General features: G+C 35.5%; 1 protein-coding gene across 1 annotated transcript in view; it reads left to right on the forward strand.

Annotated features, from left to right (window-relative positions):
- Positions 1 to 12,179, forward strand: part of ADGRL4 (adhesion G protein-coupled receptor L4) — a 107,365-nt gene that overhangs the window by 46,268 nt on the left and 48,918 nt on the right. Inside the window, exon 3 of the mRNA XM_036113414.2 lies at positions 10,545 to 10,697. Within this exon, the coding sequence (XP_035969307.1) occupies positions 10,545 to 10,697 (153 nt within the window). The remainder of the gene's footprint in view (positions 1 to 10,544; positions 10,698 to 12,179) is intronic.

Here is a 12,179-nt window from a genome sequence, read left to right on the forward strand (position 1 = left end):
TCTACATCTGAAACCAATTTTACCATATATGTTAACTAACTATAATTTAAATAAAAACTTGAAATCTAAAAGCAAACAAACAAAAAATTTACTCTTTTTCATCATCCTGTGAATTGCGTTCTTTCCCTGTGAAGTCCCAGACCCTAACCTCTTTCTCCTTAGTTCAGAATGACATAAATACCTCATTTTGCCTGACTGTCTTTGGCATTTCCATGTCTGGGTGGATTCCCTCATACATACACTATTAAATTTGATTTTCTCCTGTTCATCTGCCTCATGTCAATCTCATTCTTAATCCAGCTAGAAAGCCCTTGAATGGGATAGGAAATTCTTGCTCCCCAACATCTATTCCTGGTACTCAGAATCAAATCCATATTTTTATACTTTACTAAAATTAGGTAACAACACTTCCTTTCTGCAATGTGCTTTGCTTGCCCACTGTACCCTATTTTCACCTTGACAAAAGTGATATCAACTCTATGAACTCAACTATGTCCCTACTATTAGTTTTTCCTCTCAGTAAATATAAGAATCCCAATTATCTCTTATTTTGCACATTCCTAATCCTACAATCATCATTCATTTGAATTTATATATTGTAGGGTTGCTCATATCTACCATTATTACACCTCAATCTAATCTTCCTCTGTGTTGAGGCCTGTCTACTAAATTACATTATTATTTGATTAAAACACTATCTTGAATGTTTACCACACACAGAGTACATGGGTGGATGACCTACTCTCTGAATCCATGCATTTCTACAAATATTTTTCACTCTATTGAGTGAAAGATTTCTTTAGCTGGTTAGAGAACTATAGGATCAGTTATTTTATCCCAGTGACTCACACATGCTATCCCATTGCCCCTCAGTTATGTTAGTGAGAATCTGATACTATTCTAATCATTTTTCCTTTGTTAACTGGCAACTTTTTTTGGTAACTGAGAGCTGGTAAGATTTTTCTCTCTATCATTGATTTGATTTTCCCCTTGAATATGTATTGCTTTAATGATTAGAAACAAAAATCAATAAAACTAGTTTCTCAAAACCTATTTTATAACCATCATTGAAGTACCAGAAAGACTATAAGAGTGTTATTCATCTTTACTATTATAGTTAATAGATACAACAGAATGAAAAAAAAAATTAGAGTCATTGATTCATAATTTGAAATACATGTATGAGGATTTTTATCCTACCTTCTGCAGCCAAGGAGCAAGAGAAGTGGCTTCCAGTGTCTAGAGAAATAAGATGGCTTGTTTTCTTTTTTTGCCTACTCTACTTATACTTAGTTTTGCTTGTTTGCTCTAAAATGTGTTTTAATAGTTCTGACAAAGAGAGGACCAAAAAATGATCATAACATAAAATGGGAACATCTTCTTAAGTGTTACATTTCCTTCAGAAAATAAATAAATGCAAAAACAGCCAGAGACCATTCTATACATTGGGCGGGGGTAAGGGGGCCATATATATATATCCTTGGAAAAATCTGATCCATAATCAAAGGCACACTTTTCCTTTCAAAAAACTTGAAATGATATTTATTGTTTCAAACAGTTTAAAAAACACATTTTCACTGAAGAAATTCTTTAAAATAATGAATACCCAGTGGAAAAACTTGATTCTTGTGTAATCCAACTTTTCTTACCATGATAATTCTGACATTTTGCATTTAATATATCAGACTTTTCTGTACTAAATTGGACTTATTAAATCAGTGGTCATGGGAAACATGAGTTTATACTGTGTGTGGTATAATCAACAATGGAAAAATATCTTCAATACTGGATTTACTTATTTTTTATCTGTCTTCCTAATAATTCTGCAAATGTGAGTCTGTGTATGTGGAAGGGTGGGTTATGTGTGTATCATATTCTGGCCTGCACTTAAAGATTCAGGTGCTGAAGAAATTCCTAGAGCGGAAGAAAAATGTAACTCTGTCTTTCTTTTCCTTGTCTTAGATAGAGGATGTAATGACATCATTTCAGTGTGGAAACAATAACTCCAGTTCTTTTCTTGGCTGGCTGAACCCATTCTAATTCCATTGTAGTTCTTTTATCTTTCCCTTCTCCTGACCTCTTTTCCCCCTTATCTATATGTTTACCTTAATATTCCCAAGAAAAGTACAAACCGCAGAAAGTCCATAATTGAGGAGGCTAATAATGATGATTTTTCTAAGTTCATTAGAGTGTTGGGCATGAGAAGGGAATTGCCCATGCTACTGGAAACAAATGAGCCCAGCAGGCTGCCTTGGGGAGAAAAATAGAAGAAAAAAAAATAAAAATAAAGCTTTGGCATTGCTCCACCTTTGACATAGAGGGCCTGTTTCACAAGGAGTCACATAATAGTTATAGTCATTTTAGTGTTCAAATTTACGGAGCAATACTGGCAATCATGTCCAGAGGGAGAATGTGTGTAGAAGCGATGCTGCTGTTAAGGTTCTGTGGCTTTCAAGTTGTTATAATCCATTTGAGCCCCTCCAATAATATCTCAAGGGCTTGGAAAAGAGAGGATAATATTTTCTCTTTTTTAATTATTTTTCCCTGACTGAGGTCAATGGATTAACAAAAATGGAACACAAACTCAAATATTGTATTCAGCTTCTGGAATGCCAGTGTCTTATAAAACCGCAAAAAACTTATAAAATTCTACTTTATTCTACTGAAAGTCATATAATTATATGGTTTGTTGCCAAAAACGTGTCATTACTTGGGTAGTTGATATTACTCTTGAATTTAGAGAATTAGATGCCCATTAATTGAGCCTTGTTTAGAAGACCACTTTATGACCAAGTACACCTCACTCTACAATGCAGAGATATAAGGTAGAGCCAGCTAGTCTTAAGTACAGAAACTGTGTACAATAGATTTTCTCTCTAAAATGCATGATTTAGCCCATCTGAGGTTTCGTTTTGTCATAAGTAAACTAGAGATAATACCAATCATTGTGTTATTGTAACAATTAAATAAAATGAGCCATCTAGCAGAATGTCTGAGAAATGTTTTCTCTCTTCTTTCAGATTATTAGGTATAAATCACACTGATACAGTTTTTTATATAAGCCCACAATAACAAAATGAGTAGCTAACCACCAACCACAGGAACAAGTTGCCCAGAAGTATGTTGAGAGAGGATGTTTCTAGCATTTACATCTGTTTATTACTTACACTCCTGTGTGGTCTTCTGGTAAGCTGGACTGAACCATGTGGAACCCCAAAGATTTTTCTGGCCAACACTGGGAACGAAAATAAGCTAAGGGGCTTTCTTGGTACCTGTTCTCGACTCTCACATCCTAACCTCTGGACTGTATTACTCAGTTGGTTGGAAGAGCCAAACCTAAGTAAAAACATAGGAAGAACAACAACAGCAACAACAACGCAAGGAATGTGCAACAATCCACCACCACATTCATTAAAACTACTGAGATCAAAGTAGATGGAGTCAGGAGACAGGGTCCACCTAGAGATAAGTGTAAAGAAAGACAGCAAGCTTGCTCCTTGCACTAGAGCTGAGTAAATGCCAGGCTCTTGATTCTGATGAATCCTCTGGAAGAGGAGGGAGCCTTGAGTGTTACCTCGTGATTAAATAATTTACGGCTATATGATTGACTGTCCAATTGTTAATACTATCTTAATGTCCTAAAGGCACCTCAATCTTTCCTTGTCCAAAAGCAAACTCCCTCCTTAGCCCGAAAGGAAGCTCCTCTTCTGTTTCTCCCTGTCCTGGTAAGTGGATCAATTTATCAGCCAAATTCCTCCCAGTAGGAACCTGGGAGTCATCCCTGCCTTCTCCCTCTCCAACTAACTCATATCCAATTAGTCTGTAATCCCCACTGATATTTTAAAAATTATTTTATTATCAAAAATCCAAACACACAAGAGTAAAAAAAATAATAATAATATAAAGATCCACATGTAGCCATTATCCAGTTGATACAATTTTCAATTCATGCCTAATCTCGTTTAATCTTAACCACTTTCCTTTCTCTCCCCACATCCCTGATTTTTAACCCCTAAATATTTCTGAAATATAACCTACCCCACTTTCTCCTTGATTCTGCTTTGGTTGGTTCTTCTTGTCTTGTGTTCTGCCCGGTCTACCGGGATCTTAGCTAATTTTCCTTATCTTTCCAAACCTGTTTTGAAATTCAAATCTAATCAGATTTCTCCACTACATAAATCTGATGATGGTCGTTTTTTTACCCACTGAATATAGTCCCAAATTCTTAGCAAGTGTTTTTCTGAGTTTAGGCCATGCCTACCTGCACAGAGTCTTGCCCTTCACCCTCTACCCTCATACCCAGTGTTCAACAACATAGCTCTGTTGTAAAGTATGCTGCTGGTGCAGGCCTCCAGGCCTTCGGGTAAGCCCTTTCCTTTGAAAGGATTACTGGGGACCCCTTTAGTTTGTCTAAGTTCTTATACTTCAGTGACTGGCTCCAGCATCCCCTCCTCTTCTAAACCTTTCCTGTAAATAACCTTCACCCTTCTATCCTGAAAACTTGCCCAGGGAAACGTTCTCCTCTCTGAGTTACCACTGTACTGCTAAATACCCCTTGTGTTTGTTACACACACCGCAATAATTTGGGCCTTTGTCCATCTTCTCCAATAGCCATGGATCCTGTTGGGTTACAGGATGAGGATGCTTTTGTTCTTGCAGTGCTCAACTCCGTGTGTTCGACATGAACCATGAAAAATTTTTGCTGAAGGAATGTTAATATTTCTCTTAACAGTTTTTGATAAATTTTAAAAAATTTATCTCCAACTTAATGGTGTCATGATGAATTTTTCAAGTGATATTCTAATCTAAATGTTTATTTTATAATCCTACAAGAAGGATTAAATATAGAGTTACAGAGAGTGGGTAGCATAACTGGTCAATTGATTTGAACAATGGAAATTAGAGCACAAAAGAAGCAGGCTTCTATTTTCCTATATTATATCCATCCAAAGAAACTTTCTCCTTGAAAATTAATTATTATGAATTTGGACACTGGAAAGTTTAAGGCTATTTAAATACTTGAAATTTATATATTACTTCACGAAGATAATTTCTTGCCTATCTCCACTATCTTGGGGGAAGAGAGGAGGTTACTTTCAGATAAGTGCTATTTTATGAAACAAGATTTGACTCAGACCATTAGGGAATTAGTCCTTATTGTATATCCAGTCCAGAAGATTGGGAGAGAGATAACAAAATACTTTTATTTCGCAATTCTTGATAAGAAAGCTAAGAGGTCAAGTGCTCAAAACCACACAGTAGAGAAAGACACAAAAATCATTGTTAATCTCCTCTTTCTGCCTATTAATAATCTTACCCAAGACTTTAAAAAATGTGTTGGGAGTCCAGTAACTTATTGCCACGTTAATTTATTTTTAGAAACATAATCAGTTGATATAAAGTGTCTCATTTTCTTGGACTCTGACCAATACCTCAGACCTAGTGAGTTCTTTTTCTCTGTATTTTTGCATATCATTTTTCAGCTATAGACCACAAGGGATACAATCTTCCTCGTTCTCTATATTACCAATAACTGATCTGAGAGCACAATTTCTTTTAAAGTTAATATAAACTTCTTCTCCCAGTATGCTGTAAAAGGAGTCAAATTTTGAGATAAAAATTGAAACTTTTATTTTAATAAGAACTCAATTATATGCTCCCGTGTTAACTTGCTTTAGAATGTGAACTCTGACAGCAGGGCACATATCCTGACTTTTTGATTAATTTTTACTTATTTCCCAGTATAGACCATATTCACATTTGGGAACTAGGAGACTCCATAAATATTTGAGTAACTAAATGACTGAATCAAACCCCGTGTTATGAAATATTTTTCTTTTACTTGATTTAGATGATTGTGTTCAATTTGTGAGCTACTCTCAGTTAATTTTAATAGTTTTTTGTGTATACATACATAAACATATATGCTTGCTCTGAGTATATATGTATATATTGTCATTAGAGTTATAGAATATATCTTGTATACAGAATAAATTAATAATTAAATACACACATGTTAATAAAGTATTACCTCTTAATGAAGTATTAACTTTCAGCACAGTTTATATAAAGCCATTCAAAATTTATCTTACTTGGGGTGCCAGGGTGGCTCAGTCAGTTAAAAATCTGCCTTCAGCTCAGGTCATGATCTCAGGGTCTGTGGATCGAACCCCTGTGTCAGTCTCCCTGCTCAGGAGGGAGTCTTCCTCTCTTTCTCCCCCTCCCCCTGCTCATGCTTGCTCTCTCCTCTGTCTCAAATAAATAAAATCTTGAAAAATAATAAAATAAATTACTGAAATTTTAAAAATTGAACTATGGGAGGGACGCCTGGGTGGCTCAGTCGTTAAGCGTCTGCCTTCGGCTCAGGTCATGATCTCCAGGTCCTGGGATCGAGCCCCGCATCAGGCTCCCTGCTCAGCGGGGAGTCTGCTTCTCCCTCTCCCTCTGCCTCTCCCTACTGCTCCTACCCTCTCTCTCTCTCTCTCTCTGTATCTCTCTGTCTCAAATGAATAAATAAAAAAAAAAATTCTTTAAAAAAAAATAGAACTATGGGAAAACTAATTGTAAGATCTTACATTATAAAGTTTTTACAAATATCTTTATTATTATACCTGTGTAAAGATAAGTGTTTTAAACTGGCTCCCAGATTTCAGAAGCTCCCTTCCACATAGAGAAGAGATAACATTACACACTAAGGCCAGGTAGCTGTTAAGAATTTTAAGCAGGGTGTTAACAGGACCAGATTTCTAGCAATTTAAATAGCAATAGTAATATTTTTTAAATAAGGAGATTAACATTCTGTACATAGTGCTTACTACATGCTAGACACCACTCTAAGAATTGTCTGAACATCAATTTCTTTAGTCCTCTTGACAATTTTCTGAGGTAGTCATAACGTATTTTCCATTTTACAGTAATCTCTCTATCACAGTGACTAGCACATAATAAACACTCAATAAATGGTAGCTATTACCACTATGAACTCTTTTGTAATGTAGTATTTAAGAAAAATGAGATCACTTTGACATTCAGAAAGCTCCAGGCTTGAATCAGACTTTGCCACTTATTAGTTGTGTGCCTTTGGGCAAGGTAATCCAACTTTTTATATTTCAGTTTTATTTGTAAAATAGGAATCATGTCTGCATCATTAGGTTTATATGAGGATTAAAAACGAGTGTCAGATAATGTATATGAAGTGCTTAGTACAATGCCTGGTTCATCGGGAGCCTTCAGTGAATGGTAGTAATCATGTCAGACAACCACGTCTTAAAACGTGCTCCCACGGACGCCGCAAGTTAGGAAACTACCCTGTAGTCAGGTGGGAGGTGAAAAGACATCAACTACATTATTTCCTTCTCCTTCCATAACATTTTTTAATAGTTCCATAATATGTAAAATCATGTCCAAATAGAATTATATAAAAATGTAATGCATGAAAACCTCATCCTTTCAGACTCCATAAATCTCTTCTGCCCTCTTTCCCCACTCGAGCAAAAGGAATAAGGCCATCATTTACTCTTGCAGAGTCTTCTTTCACCACATATGCATTCCTGTGTTCTCTGCTTACCCCTCCCCTCTTGTCAAGATGCCCAGATTCTGAAGGGCAGAGGCAGGGCCATGGTTCTTCTTTTAGCCTCCATAAGAGGCACAATATCAAAATATCAAAACAAATTGAAAACATACAAAATAAATGATTGGCCAAGGGAAGAGTAAAAGCTATTAATGCAATGGATATGCCTAATTTAAATGATATTTATTGATTAAGGAAATTACAGTAACTTCAAAAATATAATGTTATCTTCCCTTTTGTGTTCCAGTCAATTAATTTATGTATGTTTGGTATTAACTAGATTTTCTTATATTTGGTAAATTTTTTTGGTATTCATATATGTCTGCTTTCATTATTCAAATGTCATTGTATTCATGAAAGAATAAATACGGCGGAAAGCTCTGACTATTCAAAATCTTTTCTTTCTTCTTCCTGGCCTACGGCCACCAGCCTCCCTTATAGTCAAGTGTGGCCATTTGAATGAATTCTGGTGAATAGAATGTGGACCAAAGTGATGGATGACTCTTTTATGCCCTATTCTACCCTAACTCCCTACCTGGATCAATACAGAGAGCCTGGAGGCCCTATGGGGTGGTGGAGCCGTTAGATGGAACAAGCCTGTGTCCCTGAACCATTGTGAAAGAATGACCAGAACACTAACCTTGCTCTCTGACTAGAGCAGTAAATAATCTTTTTATTGTACTGAGCCATTACATGTTTGGATACATTTATAGCACTTAGCCTATATAATTAATATAATAAGGCAAAGTGATAAAGCATATAAATATTAAAATAAAACTATGGAATAGGACTATATAGGTTGAATATCTTGAAAGGATAGGATTTGCAAATCTTACCTGACCTGTCCATAGTAGTCATTTTTGAAAAAAGAGAGGAATTCACCCCTAGTTTCTACCATATGTTAACATCTATGCATATATCCTTACTGTTTGAAAATGAGTAAGTGGAAATAAAATTTAAGTTAAAAATAGAATGCAAGGGTGCCTGGGTGGTTCAGTTGGTTAAGCTCAAATCATGATCTCAGGGTCCTGGGATCAAGCCCCGCTTGCAGGGAGGCTGCTTGTCCCTCTCCTTCTGCCCCTCCCCCCACGAATGCTCTCTCTGTCTCTCTCTCAAATTAAAAAAAAAAAAAATAGCATGCAAATAAAGTCTCCATTTTCCTTCGGAAATCACTACCTCAGTCTCTTTCCATCTCTCAAAAATAGACCCATAATTCATTTGATAAATTCTTATTATACATTTTGGCATTTTAAAATAATTCTCACAGAAGCAGCAGGATGCAACATTTAAGAGAACAGGCTTTGGAACCAAACTACCTGGCTCTGCAACTGAATAGCTGTGTGATGTTGGCAAGTTAATGTTTCTCTCTATTCCTTCTTTTCTTCAGCAGTTAGAGGGAGGGGATAACAATGGTACCTTCTCCTAGACCTTACATAAGGATTCAATGAATTCATATTTATAAAACATTTGGAAAAATCTCCAACTCTTAGTTATCACTGTATGTGTGCAATAGCCTGTGTACAAATTAAATGTCATACAGTTCATTCTTAAAGAAAAATTAAACTTGGTTTGATAAAAATGGGGGATAAAAATTAAAGATATTTTTCAAACTTGTTTTTACAGCGATTCCCCTATGGTTTCTCTCTGTGCTCCCCAATTTGGCTTCCCCCTACCTTCAGAAGTGTTTCAGTTACCTAATGCTTGCTTCTTTGCCCAACATTCTGTCTTCCTTTTCATGACCTGTCTTCTCTCTAACCAGTACTTACCTACCCTGGATTGGCCAGTTCGGGTCCATTTGTTTCCAAAGGCTGCCTTGAAAACTAGCACCAACTTGGAGGCTCAAAACAACACAAACGTAGCGTCCCCAGTTCTGGAAGCTAGAAGTCTGAAATCAAGGTGTTGGAAGGGTCATGTTCCCTCCAAAGGGTCTAGGGAAGAATCCTTTCTTGTCTCTTTCTAGCTCCTAGTGGTTGCCAGCTATTCTGTTCTTGGCATCCCTTGGCTTGCAGCTGCATCACTTCAAGCTCTTCCTCTGTTTCCACATAGCCTTCTCCTCTGTGTCTTCATATCCAAATTTCTCATATATTTAATTATAAGGATACCAGCCACTGGATTAGGGCCCACCTAATTCTGTGTAACCTCGTCTTAACTTGGTTACATCTGCAAAGGTCCTGTTTCTAAAGTCATACTCACAAGACACAGGATTAGGACTTGAACATATCTTTTTGTGAGACATAATTCAACCCACAAGATTTAATGTCACCTGAAGATATTCTCTTTCTCCTCCAGCCTATTATGATCACTTCTGAAAAGCACTTATTTTCTGTTTTATTTACTTGACAGGTAGTATAAATTTGCTTTCTGATTTTTACAAAGGCTTATGAACCTATATATTTTCTGATAAATTGTATTAAATTCTAGAAGGTAGGGACCATGGACTATGATATGTTTTTTTGTATGCTCTTCTATAGGACAATAAAATGCACATAGTATTTAATGAATAAATTCATTAATAAGTAAAGAGATGTCAACTTAGTAATGCAAAATTCTTCTAGGGAATAAGTAATAAAAATAAATGGTACATGATTAGAGCATGTCAATTTGTAATATCTGATGTTTTAACTTATGGTATGCTTTTGACTAATTATAGAGAGTATTGTAAATTTACAAAGGAGTATAATGTATTGACATTATTATTATTAAATTACATATAAAATTTGGAACATGTTCCGATATATTTTCAATAACTATGTTCAGTGTTTTCAGAAGAGATTCTATTTGCTTTGCAACTACAAAGGAAGTGTCACATTATAAATAAAAATAAGTGTGGAATGTGTACTGTTAACCTTTCCTAAATATTGACATCGCATTACATTAAACTATTTAACAGTCACAGTTCCCAAATACTGGTGGAAAATATTAGAAATTAATTTCAATTATATAAAAATAATGTTTTAAATTGATATTTCCACAGATGATAATGAGTGTGGAAATTTGACCCAGCCCTGTGGTGAAAATGCCAACTGCACTAACACAGAGGGAAGTTACTACTGTATGTGTGCCCCTGGTTTCAGATCCAGCAGTAACCAGGACAGGTTTATCACTAATGATGGAACCATCTGCATAGGTAAGTTTGACTACCTAACTTAAATTTGTACCTATCTCTTACCGCTTATTACCTCCAGAGGTTAGATATTATCTGGACCAAATTCTACCAGTCCCTGAGTGCACCCTAGTTGTGTAATACTTTTAGAAACTTCATCAATTCCTTTAGTTCTCTAATGCTATATAATCAGATACTATGGAATATTTATCTAAGGATGTAAGGAAAATATTTTGGGGGAGAAAATCAAGCAGTTTACGAGAAAAAAATCATGAAAGTATGAGATCTAGCATGGTGACAAACAACAGAGTAGATATTTACACTTAAATATGTTGACTCAAGAAAATTATCATTTCCATGGCAAGATATTGATGCTTTTATAAATATGCACTCTGAGATGGGCTCCACATTTTCTCAGAAAATATTCAGAAAGGCATTAGTTATAAAAGAATTGTTCTAGTGCTTTTAGTATTGTCTGCTGAAAGGTAGTTATACTTAAGACCTGCATGAAGTGTAACTATTAATGTTCAGAAAAACTAAGGTTTTAATTTCTAAATAGAGTCCTATTTAGAAAATCATTTCAGGCTTACTAAAATGTCCTCTGGAATGATAATAATTTCAACTAAATCCCTATGTGAAATTATTCTGAGTCTGAAGAGGGTATCTAGAAGTTTTTAAATGTCCTTCTATTATAATTTGGTCATGCATTTGATATACCAGATCCTACAATATTTGGATTACAGTCTGAGAAAAAAAGATTGTTTAGTAAATTCAAAAAGATGAACAATTTTCAGAGGCAAATTCTCTGGAGCCAAAGACTTAAACTTTGAAAACAAGTTATAAACCATCTTTGTCATGGTTTATACAAAACTGTCCAGTTTACCAACAACTAGTTTAATTTATTATGGCCGATAGTAATCTGCAAAATTAATACATGAACTGAGGCCCTGAGAGTGAAGTCATTGGCCAGGAGAAGAAATTAGACTAGAAACCAAGACTCTATGTGCAACATGGACAAGGGTAATATGCTGCTTCTACTTTACATAGTTAGATAAAAGAGAGATATTGAAGTTAATCTAGATCACGTCGAAGGCTTTGATTAGTTCCCTACTGAGATTCTCGTCAGTAAGCTAAGGAGAAATCTCACAATGTTATTATTAACACATGATAAGTTAGGAGACAATGTTCAAAGAAACTTTATCAGTGAAATGTCTATATCAAAGAAATTATCTTGTCTCACGTACCTGTGGTTTCACAATATTTACTCTGCTAAATAAACAGAAAACAATGTATTCTCATTTGATACCCAAGGGATGTGGAGGCTACTCCAGATTCACATGTTTAGGATAAAGGGAGGATTAGAATCACAGTCTTTTATCTGGAAAGGCATGGGAGGCAAAAATGGGTGGCCATCTAAATCTTATGCATTGATCTGAATCATGCAAATGCAGTGGATCATGTTTTTGCAAGGGCATAAAGGATTTAAAATACGAGAAAATAGGACAA

The sequence above is a fragment of the Halichoerus grypus genome, chromosome 5 (genome assembly GCF_964656455.1).
Source record: "Halichoerus grypus chromosome 5, mHalGry1.hap1.1, whole genome shotgun sequence".
NCBI lineage: Eukaryota > Metazoa > Chordata > Mammalia > Carnivora > Phocidae > Halichoerus > Halichoerus grypus.